We start from the raw sequence: 15,969 nt of genomic DNA on the forward strand, positions 1-15,969 counted from the left end.
GTGGTGTTTCTAAGCATCTCGCCTGTGACTCGAGGTGAAATGGTAGAAATGCCACGTTTAATTACATGGCCACCGAGAACCATGCTGCTTAGAATCACCACACTTGAGACTGCACACACAGCCATGGAGAGCCACGCCACTTTCTGGGCCTGGCTCCCCTCTCCCAGCCCAGCTCACCTACTGCTGCCTGCACCAGTGCCTCTGCCCAGCCTCAGCTGGCTCTGGGGCAGGTGGGAGATGGTCTCTGATGGCTGCCCAGCTTATTCCATGCTGTGCTGAGATCTGGTGCAAAGTGCCTGGTGCCCCTGGGAGGCAGTTTTTAGGTGCCTGGTTTGCCCAAATCCACATGGATGAGTGGCTGAGCCTTGACTGAACTAGGGAGTCTGATTTGGGGCCCACCTTCATGTGAAGGATGTGGGTGCTTTGGAGACCCGGTCCCCTCAGTGAACCTCTGGGCTCAGGTACTGCTGCGGCCAGCCCTTGGCCTTCTGCTTGCCCAGAAGGGTAGCCGCCTCATCGCTCTGATCCCAGGGCACCACTCTGGCATGGGTCATGGGTGGAGCAGAGTGAGGTGGCCAAAGCTTCATGTGACTGAGTTTGCCCCCCCACCCCAATCCCCTCCCAGGCAGGAAATAATCCCGTCAGCCATGACTGGGGCCCGGGACAGACTCCCAAGCTCTTGGCTGGTGTTTCTGCACATCTGGAGCCGAGCCCTCTCTCTCTCCAGGCGCGGGGGGAGCCTGTGCGAGGCTGCAGCTGCTGACGGGCCAGCCTTCTCCAGGCTGCGGGACAGATGTTGGGGCTTCAGGGACAGACTAAGTCAGGAACATTCTCCCAGATGCCACCTCTGGGTGTGCTTCGTTGGAGCCATGAATGCAGGTGGGGTCCTGGCCCCTGTAGTGGCCTTGGCCAGGCCAGATTCACAGATAAACCCTGCTACAGACACCCTCACGACACACGTGCTCAGGTATGCAGGGACAGATGCACTCACATAGTAGATACATTGGTGACATGTATGCACACAGCTTCACACCAACAGCACCGACACACTTTCATGCTGCCCCTCAGACCCCTGCCCCATAAGCCATCCCCATGGCCTCCTGCCTGGGTAGCTGAGGGAGTTTGTACATCAGGCACAAGGTCCTGGCGCCAGCTGGGGGGGCTCCTACAGACAGAAGGTTGGGGTATCTGGGCAGTTTCTACCAAGCGGCTGGGTCAGGGTGGGGCTCCCACAGGCTGAGCCAGGCCACACCATCGCCTCTTCACACCATCACCTCTCTGAGTCTTTACGAGGAGCCCTGCCCCGTCCGTGGGAAAGCCACACAGGCTCAGAGCCGGCGTACTATGCAAGCCAGACCGTGGGGTCGTGGGGTGCTGGTACTCCCACCACACAGCGTGGCCCTGAGTCCACATCCTCCCAGCATCTGAGCTGCCTATGAGGTCCACGGAGCCGAAGTGTCTGTGGCCAGGACACCAAACCAGGGGCCCACGGGAAATGGCCATTCACAGCCAGCAAATCACCAGCCGGACACCAATTGGTGTGGCTGTGCCTGAGGTTCTGGGGTCTACGCAGGCGCTGGTGCTGGGAGGGCCGAGACTGTCCTCGGGAACCCCCACATCCCATACCCCCTGGGAAAGCAGCTCCCCCCAGGACAAATGACCACCCAGGACTCGTGGGTCCAGCCAAGCAGCAGCTTTATTAGTGGCGCTGGGTTCTCCCCATACCTTACAGTGTGCTTGGAAGCATTCCCGAGGGTTTCCATGGAATGCCTCCCGGCGCTCAGGACAACACTGTAGCATCAACACTGGGATGATATAAATAAAGCTTTGGTGTGTAGGTTTGCAGGAGAGAGTACAGGTTAACACTGTGATACGAAAACTTCAGACAACACCAGCTCTCAATGTGAATTGGGTTTCTGGCCAAGGGGGTAACTTCTAAGTGACTGGACACTGGGCCTGTTGCTATGGCTACTGGGGGCCCCGGCAGCGGGAGGAGGGTGTCTAGGGCTGGGGCTCCGCGTGGCCCTGTCGCTTCGCCTTCATCTGCAGGTACCGCCCTTTGCCTTCCTCAAAGCGCTTCTTCTCGTCCTCGGTCTCGGGCTGTGGACCACACACAGAGACAGGCAGGTTAGGGTCACTGCAGAACCAGTGCCGTGGCCTTGTGACCTGGCCTGGGCCCCTGCCCCCACCCGTGGCTCTGCCCCACCCCAGAAGAGTGCAGAGTACCTCGACTCAGCTCCTCTGGCCTCCTGGGACTGCCGGGTGCCAGGCATGGGTCTCATGTCCCACCTTGGCTGTTGGGCCCGTTGACTGGGCTATGTTTAGCCAAGAAGCTTTGAGGGGCTGCAGGAGCCACGGGTGGAAGAGCTCCACGGAGGGGACCCTGAGGGCATGGCGGCTCAGAAGCAGTCAGTGGAACTGCTGAGCCCTGTGACACCCTTACACCCCCTTTCACAACAGGTGTAACTCCAACCCCAGGGCCTGTTTGCAACTGAACTTCGGTGAAAATGCACTTGATAATGAAACATGGGAGCTGAGTGTGACTAGAGAGGAAGGGAGAGGGACCGTGCGTTTGCTGCACTCCCAGGGAAAACCAGCTGCACATGGTCACGGTCCCTAAAAGAATTGGGCAGACGCTGCACTGCCTGTGACCTCGAAAAGTACTGACCCTGTACTGGGAGCAACAGGCCTGCTTTGTGGGGAGGGAGCCCTGTCACCACACTCTGGACCCCAGGGTCCCCTTCTCATTGCCCTGGGGGCAGAGCCAACGGAACAGTTGGTCCAAGACTGGGTTCTGCCCAGGACAGTCCTGGTTTGTGTCTGTTGGCCTGCTATGATTATGAACGGCACCCCCTTTCACTCTAAGCCTTGTGCCTGGGCAGGTGCCACCCCTGGAGTATGAGGTGGTCACTTCTGAGGTCCTATCTATCCCATCTCCACATTCTGTCCAGCCCCTCCCCGGCCAGGAATTCAGGTTTAATGAGCTGTGCTAATTCCTCTGGGACATTTCATTGCAACATTTTGAGGGTGTCTGAAAGCCAAAGAAATGGGGCAGCTGCCCTTCATTTCATCCACAATGACACCAAACTGTACAGCTATTTTTGGGCCTAAGTGTTTTATAGACAAATGGTACATTGGCAAGAGAGAGCAGTCGGCCAGAGGATGTAATGTCAAGTTACACCAAATGCCTCCTCCCCTCTGCGCTCTCCAAAATCGGTCTCTAAATGTCACCAGGTGTAAACTGTCAAAACTTCCCCAGCCTGGAGCCAATGGAATCTTCGGGTATTTAAAGAAATAGGTGGCCCTCCTTGCAGCGGTCCTGGTTCCCCTTTGAAGAGTCTTCAGTGTACACAGGAAAACGGGTGGCTTTTCCAAGATACCGTATTGAAGAAGTCCCTCCCGCTGCTACGGTTTGATCTCTGGCTGACTTTTAAAAATAAAATTTGAGGCTATGCAATTTGACCTGAAACAGCCCAGGGAAAATGACATGTTCTTTTTCAGTTTTAGCTGCAGTTCTAAGTGGGCAAGACCCCTGAGCTTCCTGGGGGCTGGAGGGCACAGAGTCCAGCCCCTGCAGGTGATACACAAGGCCCCCTGAAGACACGGTTACATCCTGCTGGGCACAGCTAAAGACTTTTGTGCACACTGAGGCAGAAGGTGCTAGATGAGGGCTTCTTGAACTTGTAAGTGCATCTGAATCTGCTGGTCTAGTAAATGCAGATTCGGATCCAGAGGGTCTGAGAGCTGAGGCTCACTTCTAACAGAATCCCAGGTGACATGACGCTGTGGCCTGAGGACACCTGTGTAGTAGGGCCCTGCCCCAAATGGGGGCATGTGAAGTGGCCAAGAATGCAAGGTCAAACCCACCAGGCAGGAATGCAGGGGCCTTGTCCTCCCCTTCCCCTATGGAACTGCTTGGTGATGTGGAGGAAGCCTGTAGCTCCTGTCCACCTGCAGCAGCCAAAGCCAAGGCCCAGCAGAGAGTGGCACCTACAGCCTGGCTTCCTGCCTACTCCGAAGACCCTGTATCAGGCAGAGCAAGCGCTGTGGGGTGGGCTTGGGGTCCCAGAGCTGGGAAACAAGGTAACAGGGCCTGGTGGGGTTGCCACTGGGCTCTGCTGGCTTTGGAGTGGCTATGGCAGCCTTGGGTGACATGAGGGTTGGGAGCAGGAGAGCCGGGGACAGGCAGGCTGGACCGCACCCAGGCACCTCCCAGTCTGAAAGCCTGGCCCCTTCGCTGGGGTCCTCCCTCTAGCTGGTGGAGAATCTGCCCTCCACAGAGAGGAAAGACGACAAGGGCTTGGACCGAAAAATAATCCTTTAAAGCGGGAGAGAATGAGCCTGGCCCAGCAAAGGCAGCCGTAGCAAGAAGAGATACAGCTGGAGCCCAGGCCCAGCTCGCAGGAGCCAGGTCCGGCCGGACGAGAGACTTCCTGGGAACGTGCAGACGTGGGAGACTGCCAAGAACCTCAGTCCCCAAGCGCCTGAGTCCTCAGGCAAGTGCTCTCAGGGACCAGAGGGTCAGGAGGCTGGGGGACCAGTGGCGGCTACAGGGTGGTGATTCTTTTTGGGGTGATAGAATGTTCTGAAATAAACTGTGATGGGGAATGTCCACCTCTGTGAAAACCTGCTGAATGGTATTCTGTAAGTGGGTGAACAGAACGGCAGGTAATTCCGTCTTCGTAAAGCTGCTGCATGGCGAAAGCTCCACAGGTGAGAGCTCTTGGTGCTGGGGGAGCGGTCAGGGCTGCTGACACGGGATTGGCCCGAGCTAATAACGACGCAGGCATTCTTTCTTCTCTTTACTTTTGCATATATTTGACCTTTTCTATAATTAAAAAGCTACAAAAGAAGAAAACTAACTAGACTTAGATAGAGGAAGACCAACCCCTTCTTTCTTCCTCAGGCACAAATGATCTCCAGGCCCCGAAGAGATGGGGCCCTGGCTTTACAAGCGGGGGGCTGCAGGCAGAGCTGCGGGAGGCGTCCAGGGCCGCCCACAGGCGCGATTTTTACCACTCCCCGCCAAGAGGTGCTGAGCGCTAACTCAGGACAATGCTCGAAACATTCCAGTCCCATTCATAGGTATGTGCCAGGCCCCACGCATGCGACGTGGCCCGGATGGCAGGGAGATCTGCACCCAAGAGCCAAGAACCTCCAGGGCTTCAGACAGCCCAGCCCTCACCTCTGCCAGCCACACCCAGCAGTGGAGACCTCGAGCCCCCTAACAGTCTGGCCTTCTGGGAGTGGAATCCGTGTCACTTCCCACCGTTCTCAGCATCTTTACCAGAGCTCACATCCCTCCAGCCCCCGAGGATGCAGGAGGACCACCCAACTCTGGGCCTGCAGAGGCACTGCAGACAAGAGCCCTCCCACCTCTTCGCCCTATATGGACTGTGCACGTGGGCCCAGGACTGAGCGATAAGGGGATATGCTCTGCGAAACCCCTGCTTGGGGTGCGGCCAGCTGTGTACATCAGTCTTCCTGACAACCCCACCCAGCAGCACAGAGCCGATTATTGTTCCAGTTTTTTTTTTTTTTTTTGAGGCGGAGTTTCGCTCTTGTTACCCAGGCCGGAGTGCAATGGCGCGATCTCGGCTCACCGCAATCTCCGCCTCCTGGGTTCAGGCAATTCTCCTGCCTCAGCCTCCTGAGTAGCTGGGATTACAGGCACGCACCACCATGCCCAGCTAATTTTTTGTATTTTTAGTAGAGACGGGGTTTCACCATGTTGACTGGGATGGTCTCGATCTCTTGACCTCGTGATCCACCCGCCTCGGCCTCCCAAAGTGCTGGGATTACAGGCTGAGCCACCGCGCCCAGCCTTTTTTTTTTTTTTTTTTTTTTTTTTTTTTTTTTTTTAATGAGACGGAGTTTCGCTCTTGTTACCCAGGCTGGAGTGCAATGGCGCGATCTCGGCTCACCGCAACCTCCGCCTCCTGGGTTCAGGCAATTCTCCTGCCTCAGCCTCCTGAGTAGCTGGGATTACAGGCACGTGCCACCATGCCCAGCTAATTTTTTGTATTTTTGGTAGAGACGGGGTTTCACCATGTTGACCAGGATGGTCTCGATCTCTTGACCTCGTGATCCACCCGCCTCGGCCTCCCAAAGTGCTGGGATTACAGGCTTGAGCCACCGCGCCCGGCCCGATTGTTCCAGTTTTACCAGTGAGGAAGTGAAGCACAGAGAGGCTGAGTAACTTGCCCAAAGTGACAAAGCAGGTAAGGGCAGAGCCTCCATTTAAACCTGGGCTCGGAGGCTGCTCTCCAGGACATCCTATGCTGAGCGGCCTTAGGGGTGGGACTCATCAGTGGGGAGGAAGGCAATGGACTTGTAGAGTCTCCACGGTGAACCAGGATGGGGGGCCCTCCTGTCTCCCCTCACCTGACCCTGGCCCTCAGTGCAGCCCAGGAGCGCTTGCTGAGTTTGGCCTCCGCCAGGCGGGGCCCTGCCCTGCCCTGCCCTTAGCCATATCACCCCAAAACACTGCAGCCGCTGCCACCCCAGCGGCCACCAGGCCACAGAGCGTTCCCAAAGCTACACATCCAAGGCTGTGTCTGCTGCTCTCTCGAGGTCACCTCATGAGCAGCCTGAGGCAGGCATGAGCCCAGGTGCAGGCCATTCTTGGGGTCGGCTTCAGGCAGAGGGAGAAGCCGGTGCCCAGCAGTGGGCCCCAGGGCTGCTCGATGTGGCCCTGCTGTTTAATATTTGCAGCACTCATCGGCCAGCCTCTGCCCTCAGACAAAGCGAAGGCTGTCTGATGATGGATGGATGTGCAGGAGGGCCTGCATGGGCCCCACCGCTCTTCCCCTGCCTCTGGGGATGGTGGTATGTGCTGGATGTTCCGGGCTCTGAGAGTCCAGACTAGCCCAGGAGCCTCAGCGTTACTGCATGAAGCACCCACCCATGAGCACTGCCCTCCCAAGGCAAGGATGGCCTTCCTCCCTGAGTGTCCAGGGTCGTCCTTTCAGGGTGGAAGTTTATGAAGACGGCAGTCAAAGGCAGGGACGTAACAGGCGCGTGTAGACCAAGGCTCACCACCCACTGGGAGGTGAAGCAGAGCAGAGGGAGGCAGGGTGGTATCTGCCCCATGGTAGGAGGTGACTGGCCCACTGCTGGTGGGCAGCCGGCCTCCCCAGGCTGTGGCTCTGCTGAATAGCTTCCCTACCCGAGCAACAAAGGGGCCACCTCCTCCCGCTGGGTGAGAAGCTGACAGAGCAAGACAGATGGCCCCAGCACACGGCCCCACCCACGGCCCGGCTGCCGCCCGCCTCCTGGGAGCCATCTCCCTTCACCCAGCAAAGTAAATAAATGCATACGTTGTTGGCTGTTGTTGTTTGCAATGAAGTGATGGGGGTGGCTGGAGGAGGAAAGAGCGCTCCACGGGAAGACAAATGTCTCTCTCGAGTCCCTGAGGCTGCTGGTGGGGGAAGGACTTGAGCCTCCGGGGCACTGGCCAGTGGTGCCAGCCGCCAGACATCCACTTGTGGCCTTAGGCAGGCTCCCCAAGAATATGCCAGAGAGCAAAGATGGAGTGGCAAAGGCAGCTCAGAGCATGTGACACCTGTGTATCCCGGGCACCTGCCTGGTGGGAGGGATGGGGCAGCACGGCCAGGCACAGGACTCTGAGTCCCACGGGCCCGGCTGTGTGACCCAGGACCAGGTTTTATTCACCTGGAAACAGGAACTGAACAAAGTGACATGGCAAAGTGCTTCCCATGGTGCCGGTGCACGTGGGCCCTGGTGCATGCACCTGGGTCTGTGTGGTGGCCCTGCTGTCCTCACAAATACCTCAGAGGCCAAGTGCAGCCTGGGGGCTGATGGCTGCCCCAAGGACGTGCCCTGCTGCCGTGTGGCTGCCCCAAGGGACGGCCAGATGGCCCAGGGTCACCTTAAGGTGGCGGGGCCTTCAGGGCGTCATGCCCACCCACGGGGATAGAGGGGTAGAAGGATAACCCCGGGCAGCAGATGGACAGGATGCTCCCTCCCTGGTGGCACCCTGCACCAAGCCCCTGGCTCCCCCGCAGCTTGGTGGTGGCCTGGGCCTGGGTCTGCGTCTGCGTCTTCCTCCTCCCTCCACTTCTGGGCTCTCTTCCACTGGAGGGGAAGCCTGTGGCTTTCAGAGCTGAATGCTGCAAACCAAATGTTTTCCACTTTGCGTTTTCTGTGCTTGGAGAACACACATTTGGAACGTGGTATGGAGGACGAGTGACTAAGTCACCCTCGGTAAGATCAATAGGTTGTGTCCCTTTTGTAACTAATGAACGGTGCAAAGAGGGTTTCCAGTGGCAATATGACAACTTCCTGTAAGCCTGAGGGACACAGACCTTCTTAATTAGGAAGCCACATAGCATGCCCTCTCCCTGTTAGCAGGAAGACAAGAGGGGTCTTGGGATCATCACAAAAGCAATGAAAACATCTCATTATTGAGGACACTCAGCATGGCCGGGTGAGGGGACCTGTGCATGGAGAAGCCAGCACTGGTGAGCTTAGCACCGGGACCACCAGCCTCACAAGCACCTGTGGCCTCCAGGGTCTTGCTCCACGTGAGGACCTCAACTTAGCGGAGCCTGTGGGCCATCTGCTGCGGCTTCTCCCAGCAGCGGCAGGCCTGGGTTAATTACCTCCTCCACCACACCCACCCAGGGCTGCACCAGCCTCCAGCAGACAGCAGCCAGAAGTCCCAAATAATGACGTCAGTGTGGAGAGTCATAAACACCTTCACCAGGGGCTCCCCTCACCTGGCAGCACCCGCTCAGACCCAGAAAAAACTGCCCCCAAGTGGGGATAAGAAATTCCCCCGAGTAAAGGCCAATGAGAGGCTGCTGGCAGAGGCAGGGAGATCGTCCCCGCAAAGGGGAGAAGAGGTGTCAGGACTCAGCCCTGGGCGGTGGCCTCTCAGGAGCCCCTCCTGCCATCATGGAGTGCTCTGGCCCCGGCACGCTCAGCTCATGGCTCCTGTGCTGGGAGTGGACATAGTGGTCCCCACCCTACAACGCCAAAAACGATCACAGCTGCCACCTGCTGAGTGCCCACTGTGGGCCAGGCCTGTGCCAAAAGCTGGGTGCTCACGGCAGACCTCTGCTCTGCGTGTGCCCACTCCGTGCTGTGCCCTGTGGGGCCCCTCCTGTCCTGCTGGAGGCCAGCACAGTGCCTGCACACAGCAGGGGCACAGGAGGCATTTGCTGGATGGATGAATGAATGAATGAATGAATGATCAAACAAATGAAGATCAAGAAGGGTTAATTCTAAACTGGGATGGTCTTTATGTTAAAGATTCAAAACCAGTAATTCTGTTCAAGGAACACTGGCATTATCTGTCCCCAACCAATTCCAGGGCACTCAGACCATGGAGCGCTCAACAGGAGACTGCAAAGGTGATAAAGGTGAGATGGGAGTGTCCAGCACACCTAGGCCTGGCCGCCCCCCTGGAGATGGGCCAGCTTTGCGACCATGCTGGGGACTTGCTTCTGATCCTGCACACCTGGGTGGGAAGGCCTCTGCATCCTTCCTACCACCACGCAGGGCCCAGGGCCTGTTTCTTCTTGCCCCTTTGCTTGAAGGGCTCAGACGTGTCTCCGGCCACAAAGGGCCTTGGCCAGGGCGCTCCACACACCTCGCTGCAAGTGGGGTGGCCTCCAGCGCCCCCAGTATACACCAGGCATGAGCTCACTCTGCTGAAAACTCCCAAGTCCCGTGGCCTGGCCCTCATCTGGGCCCAACAACCTTTCCAGGCCTCTCTGCCAGGCCTTTCGCTCACCTTCCGCAGCTCCCTGGGTCTAGCTAGGACACTCCCTCAGTTCACTGCACCCTCTGAAAACCCCACCCACGGCCTCTTCTGGTGCAGCCACCCTCCTGGCAGTGCCCGCTCTGCCCATGTCACAAATCCGACAACAGAGGGAAGAGAGGCCCCATGGCTCCATCCCACACTGTTGTAAGTCCCCCAGGCCTGGCTCTGAGCAGAGCCTTCTGTAAACCCCCAGGGTGTGGGGGGCGGTGGAGGAGAACAGGAGCAGTTCACCACGCCCAGGTGGGTTTTTGCCCCCGGCAGCAAGTTAGGCCGAGGCGACATGAGACGAGTTGTCTACCAGCGCTGCTCAGAAGGGCCAGCATATGGCTATCTGGACACAGTGGATCTTCCAGAGATATGTGCAGAACAGAAACATGCAAGATGGCTGGACAAAGAGTCTGGGCTCAGGCAGAGGCAAGGTGAGAGGCAGGCTGGTGGGGAGGGCTGCATGCTCTCATCTGCACCAGCCTCCTTCGCGGTACCCACGCCTCGAGTTCTAGACACGTGGGACTCACTGGCCACCGGATATTCCCGAGCACTAACCAATGAGGTGACAGGAGCAGCTTCAGGATGCAGGTATTTTCCCATCACAAGACTGACTCCGGCTAAAGGCAGGCAAAAGGAACAGGGAGCCTGACACTGGATTCTGAGCCTCCTGAATATTCTAGTCCATGACTCACGCCTGTGGGCTGGCAGCAAGGTGGGGGCGGGAGGGGGGCAGGGCCTTCCTCACTAATGGCCAAACTCGGCCGGTGGCTCACCAAGCCCTTCCAGGAACACACCGTCAACCTCCTGCACTCCAGTAACAGCTGAATTTCCTAAATTAGCCAACAATTAAAAATTATTCCAAAAGTTCAATCTTGGCCAAACAAAGGAAGCAAATGTAGCAGCCCGCACACTGGCGTGGCAGCGTCATCCAGGCAAGTGCGCAGAGGCTGCGCGGCCACCACACGGTGCTTCCGCCCACTCTTTCGCTCGTGAAATTCTCTGGGAGTCGCTGTGGCCCCTCCCTGCCTGCAGGAGCCTGTGGCAGCGGGGTGTCCAGGATGCCGAGGCAGCAGAGACCCCAGGCTGTGCCCCCTGACAAAGGCCCCACATGGGGACCTCTCTCTCTCTGTCCTACATCCTGGGCTGGACCTCTCTTCTTGTCCCGGCCGGCCTGGACACGGTCAGAAACAGCCGCCTCTGCTGCTGAGGCTTCTTCGAGAGGAATGGGGCCCCTCTGCACCCTGTGCCTCGGGGTCAGGCGGGTCCTGGGGGTGGGGACCCGCCATGAAAAACCTTGTCTCCTGCTTCCTCTTAAGTGCAAAGGGGTGAGGGACCTTCCAGTTACAGCATCATTGAGATGGCACTGCGAGGGGACTCGGGGCAATGTCCTGGCGATGGCTCAAGCCAGCCTGCTCTGCCTGTGGCCCCCACATCGGTGCATCACAAAGCGGTGGCCCTCAGCACTGCATGGCAGACAACTTCCAGAAGGCTGCAGAGGGCCTTTCAGCTGACCTCAACCCTGGAGCCCATCCTGCCCCTCCAGATGGGCAGCAAGTCAAACAGTGCCCTCCTTCCAGATGCTCTGGCTCATGCCATGCTCTCCTCCTGGCTGGCGTGGGGCTAACCCAGCCCCTGCACTCACGCAGGTGAATCAGCTGAGGCTGGGAGAAGGTCATGGGGCAGCAACAGAAGCCAGGCGGGTGCCACGTTCCAGAGCCTTCTAAAAGTTGTATGGGTCTGTGCTGAGGCCATGCTTCCCGTAAGGCCCCAGGAGAGGCAAAAGAATCAAACTGGAGCGGAAAACTTCCGCACTAAAATGTGCCTCAACCCCCACACTTCAAGGGGGGCCTGCAAGGTTCAGTCACCTGCCCAGCATCGGTCCCGAGACCATCTGGGGCTGAAGCAAAGGCCCCGGGCTGAATGCGGTGGGCAGCGCATGGGACTCCCAGGGTTTAGGTTCTCACACTGGGCTCCCCCCAGGACCCAGCAGTAGAGCCTGGCGGGGAGAGGGCACAGTGGCATCTGATCACAGCGGCGAGTGGCACCCTTTCCCAGCCAGTGAGGTCCCAGATGGGCCTGCTGGCCGCGTGACCCCTGGTGAGTCACTCCCTGCCCGGTGCCTGCCTCCTGTCTGGGGATGGGATGCATCTGTGAGCAGATGTGCCAGCTCTCAGAGGGGTCGGCGTTCCCTGAAGGCTCTTGCTCCAGTGACCTGCACCCAGGCACCATCCAAAAGGGAGCCTCCCCGGGCCCCTCCAGTCCCTTGGCACCCCCCAGGAGACAGGCAGCAGCCTGCACACCCAGCTGCCCTGTCTTCCTAACCAGAAAGTAACCTGCTGAGAACGGCCTCCAGCCTCACGGGGCTCCCTCAACATGAAGCTGCCTGTGGGCCTCGGGGTTTCTTCCAGGTTGGGGCACGTCAGAGCAGACAAGCATATAAGTGCGCGTTTTCCCTGTGTTCTCGGAACTCCCCTGGCTACATATGAGGCCGCTCGAAGAGGCCAGGTAAAGACAGCTGTACCCGCCTTCCTCACTGCCTGTCGCTTTCACCCAGAACACATTTCAGCGGCTAAAGAGAGGCTCTGAGTCCTGGCCCTGACCATCTTGGGAGACGTGGGTCTGTGAGCACCAGTGAGACCCTCTGGGAAGGGGGCAGGCTCGCTCCAGTTTGGAAGCCTGTTTTGCAAAGACCCTTCATCTTTGCAGTGTGTGCAACAGAAGCCTCAGCTAATCTGACAAGACATCCCCTCCCCAGTGTGCCCAGAAGCATGAGGTCACCACGCTCCCTTAGACCCCAGAGCCATGGCATACCTGGAACGGGCTAGTCTTCTCCCGGGTCAGGAGCCTGGGTGAGCCCCCCGCCCCGCCCTGTCTGCACTTCCTCCTCAGGCCCAGGCTGGGACCCACAAGTTCTCAGCCAACAGCCCCAACTCCCTGGGCCTGCAGGGACTACAACCCCCGAGCCTGCAGAAATCAAAGGCAAGCACAGCCCCACCCGAGGTACCGGGTATGTCTTCTGCTTTGGCAGACACACTGGGCTCTGACCCTCCTGCAGCCTGAAAAGCCTTCCCACACCTGTCTGCTGCCGCCCACCACCCGCCGTCACTCCCCACAGGCCACTTTTCCAGCCCCTGTCAGCCCAAGGTCAGAGGGCATTGCCAGAGGGAGGCCTGGCTCCACGCACTGAGTTGGCCTCTTCTAATATGAGACCGGGAGATGCTGGCAGCTGCCCGGAGCGGGTGCAGCAGCCCCCAGCATTAAATATTCACGGAGATGCAACTCCGAACAGAGAGGCTGCATCCCTGTCAGCCAGGCCCTGGGGAATGGAGCTAAAAATAGGAGGCTGAAGAAAGCTGACGTGGGGATGAGGGAGGCGACTGGGAGCAGGAGGAGGGGCCGCCGGGGCACATCTGGAGGGACAGAATGCACACACGGGTTCACCGCACGGAGCACACATGTGCTCCCAGCCCAGAACTCATGCTCATGCGGGCTGGCCCCAAGTGAGGGCTGCAAATCTCTCTCTAGGCAGCCTGCCCCGCCAGAGGCTATTTTTATCCACATTGACTTTGACATCCATGGGCCCCAGGACACCTCAGTGAAGAATCAGACCATCTTTTTTTTTTTTTTTTTTTTTTTTTGAGACGGAGTTTCGCTCTTGTTACCCAGGCTGGAGTGCAATGGCGCGATCTCGGCTCACCGCAACCTCCGCCTCCTGGGTTCAGGCAATTCTCCTGCCTCAGCCTCCTGAGTAGCTGGGATTACAGGCACGCGCCACCATGCCCAGCTAATTTTTTTGTATTTGTAGTAGAGACGGGGTTTCACTATGTTGACCGGGATGGTCTCGATCTCTTGACCTCGTGATCCACCCGTCTCGGCCTCCCAAAGTGCTGGGATTACAGGCTTGAGCCACCGCGCCCGGCCAGACCATCTTTAATGAGAGAAATAACAGGCTGGATCAACATGACGGGTCACACTCAGGGACAGGTCGCCATTTCCTCCATTCAAGCAGGCACCCTTCCCTGCCCCTGTGCAGCCCCTCCCCCATGGCCAGCCCTCCTCCTGCACTCTAACCCACTGCAAGGCCTGGAGTTCTTGAAGGGGTAGCTCCAGGACTGCTCCCCAGGTGGCTCTGGGAACGTCACAGGCTGAACCCCAAAAGCCTCCATGACACAGGCTGCTCTCCGCATGAGGCTGAACCCTCTCGGGTTGGACTCTATAGGGAGTAGGGGACGTGAGGCACAGAGGTCCCCTCCCAGAGAGCACACGGATCGCCGGCCCTCGTGGTCGCTGCGCTGGCCTCCCTGAGCCAGCCGAGTGCTGGGGTAGGTGCGAGTAATGCTGACCCCACATCCAATGTGCACGGTCCAGCCAGGAGCAGCCGGGGGAGGGAACACCAACCATGCCTGCAGCCACTGCCAACCTGGAAGGATGCCCCCCTACTTTCAGCTTTCAGGGGCTGCTATTGGATGGAAGACCTTCCAGGGTACCCCATCAACCTGTACCGAAGTCTTTTCAAAGCACAGGTCCCTGGACCCTCCTCTGTTACACCCATGTGCATGAGCCCCACAGACTCCCACCACCCTCCACCCCCTGCCCTGCCCCATCCTAGCCGGGTAGCCTTGGGTGTGTCACTGTCCGCAAGCTCCCCCAATTACAGACAGTGGCTCTGCCTTTGGTCCTCACTGTTCTCTTCACTTGAACGGTCCCCACAAGACAGCTTCTGCCTTCCTCCCTGACTGCAGGTCTCCGCTGAGACTTTCTTTGGGAAGGAACTTATTTAAAATTGCGCCTATCCCCTGGCACACTCCGATCCCCTCATTTCCTGCTTTCTTCATGACCCAGGACAGCATGGAACTTCCTCTATCTTCACTGTGTTCTCCTCCCTCTGAGAGGGTGAGGGGCCCCAGGGAGCACAGGTGAACAGCAGCAGACAATAAGGGCCCCCCATCTTCACCCACCACACGTGGTGGGTGAGGAAACTGAGGCACACAGGAAGTGCATGCCTAAGGCCACACAGCTCGTAAGTTTGGAGTTCTGGCTGACCTGGGTGGCCGGGCATCTGCTCCTGGACATGTGAGCCTGACAGTCCACGCAGCATCTGTAGCAGGGAGTTCTGGGAGGGGGTCTGGGGTGGTGGAGGTAATGTTTCTCTAGAGTGGTTGTGGGTGCCCTTCTAAGGAGAAAATGCCTAAGAAATGCTGTAGCTCCAGGAGGGTCTGGGGAGGGTGGTCCAGACGGGAGCAGCAGATGCACAGACACCAGGTGGGAGTCAGGTTGCTGCACCCACGCCCAGGACATGGAGGAGCCGGCGCGCATTTCGATGGGAGAGGGAGTGGCTTCGGATTTTGAGGACCAGCTCCCTGGGCTGCAGTGAAGGATCAGATTGAGAGCACCAGGAACGGAGGAGGGAGCAGCTGGGGACTGAGCAGGGGCCCATGGGGACAGGGCAGTAAGAGCTACTCGGGAGAGAGGCGTGGAGAGGCACTGGGTGGACATGGGCATGGGGGAGTGGGGGGGAGCCAGCTGGGTCCCCAGACTTTCAGAGCAGCGCAGAGGCGGAGAGGAATTTGTTTTACGGGGGGATAATGAGTTCCATTTGGGACAAAATGTATTTGAGATGCTTTTGGAAACCCTGCTGAGAGGCAGCACTGGCCAAGTCAGTTTGGGAGTCAACAAGACACACAGGCGTGGACGTGACAACCCCAGGACAGAAGGGGCACAGGTTAGGACCTCCCAAAGCCAAGGGTGAGGGGACTGCGTGGTGGCCGGGGAGGCCAGACTGTCCCTACAGACACTACAAGTCCCCTGTCCAAGGAGCGCAGGCTTCACCAAGGGCCTCGTCAGCTGTGCTACAGCCAGGAGCGGCCAGCAGACAGGGCGTGTCCTCTCATCTGTCCACGCTGCCTGCAGAGGGTAGATGGAGCTGGGAAAGTGCATCCAGGAGGCAGGAAGGGGTCGGGGGTGGGGAAGGAGAGAGCTACGGGAATTAGCCTCTGTGAGGTGGGGGGTTCAGCACGGAGAGCAGCCATGCTGAATAGCATTGCGGGAGGGGCGTCGGGTCCAGCGGGGGAGACGAGAGTGGGCCTGGGTGAGAGCGGAGCCCATACTTCACGGCTGAGAAGAGCAGGCAAGTTCAGAGAAGGCGTATCCAAGGTGGGAGGAGAACCAGAGACAAGGCTGAAGGTCAGGGA

The 15,969-nt window shown here is 58.4% G+C and overlaps 1 protein-coding gene across 3 annotated transcripts in view; it reads right to left on the reverse strand.

Moving 5' to 3' along the window:
* Positions 1 to 1,678: 1,678 nt before the first annotated feature.
* The window catches only part of ACOT7 (acyl-CoA thioesterase 7), a 118,213-nt gene continuing 103,922 nt past the window's right edge, over positions 1,679 to 15,969 (reverse strand). For all 3 annotated transcript variants that reach the window (XM_039474226.2, XM_003939621.2, XM_039474227.1), the window contains exon 9: positions 1,679 to 2,100. In XM_039474226.2, coding sequence (XP_039330160.2) covers positions 2,002 to 2,100 — 99 coding nt within the window. In that variant the 3' untranslated portion in view covers positions 1,679 to 2,001. The remainder of the gene's footprint in view (positions 2,101 to 15,969) is intronic.

This window comes from Saimiri boliviensis, chromosome 11 (genome assembly GCF_048565385.1).
Source record: "Saimiri boliviensis isolate mSaiBol1 chromosome 11, mSaiBol1.pri, whole genome shotgun sequence".
Lineage (NCBI taxonomy): Eukaryota > Metazoa > Chordata > Mammalia > Primates > Cebidae > Saimiri > Saimiri boliviensis.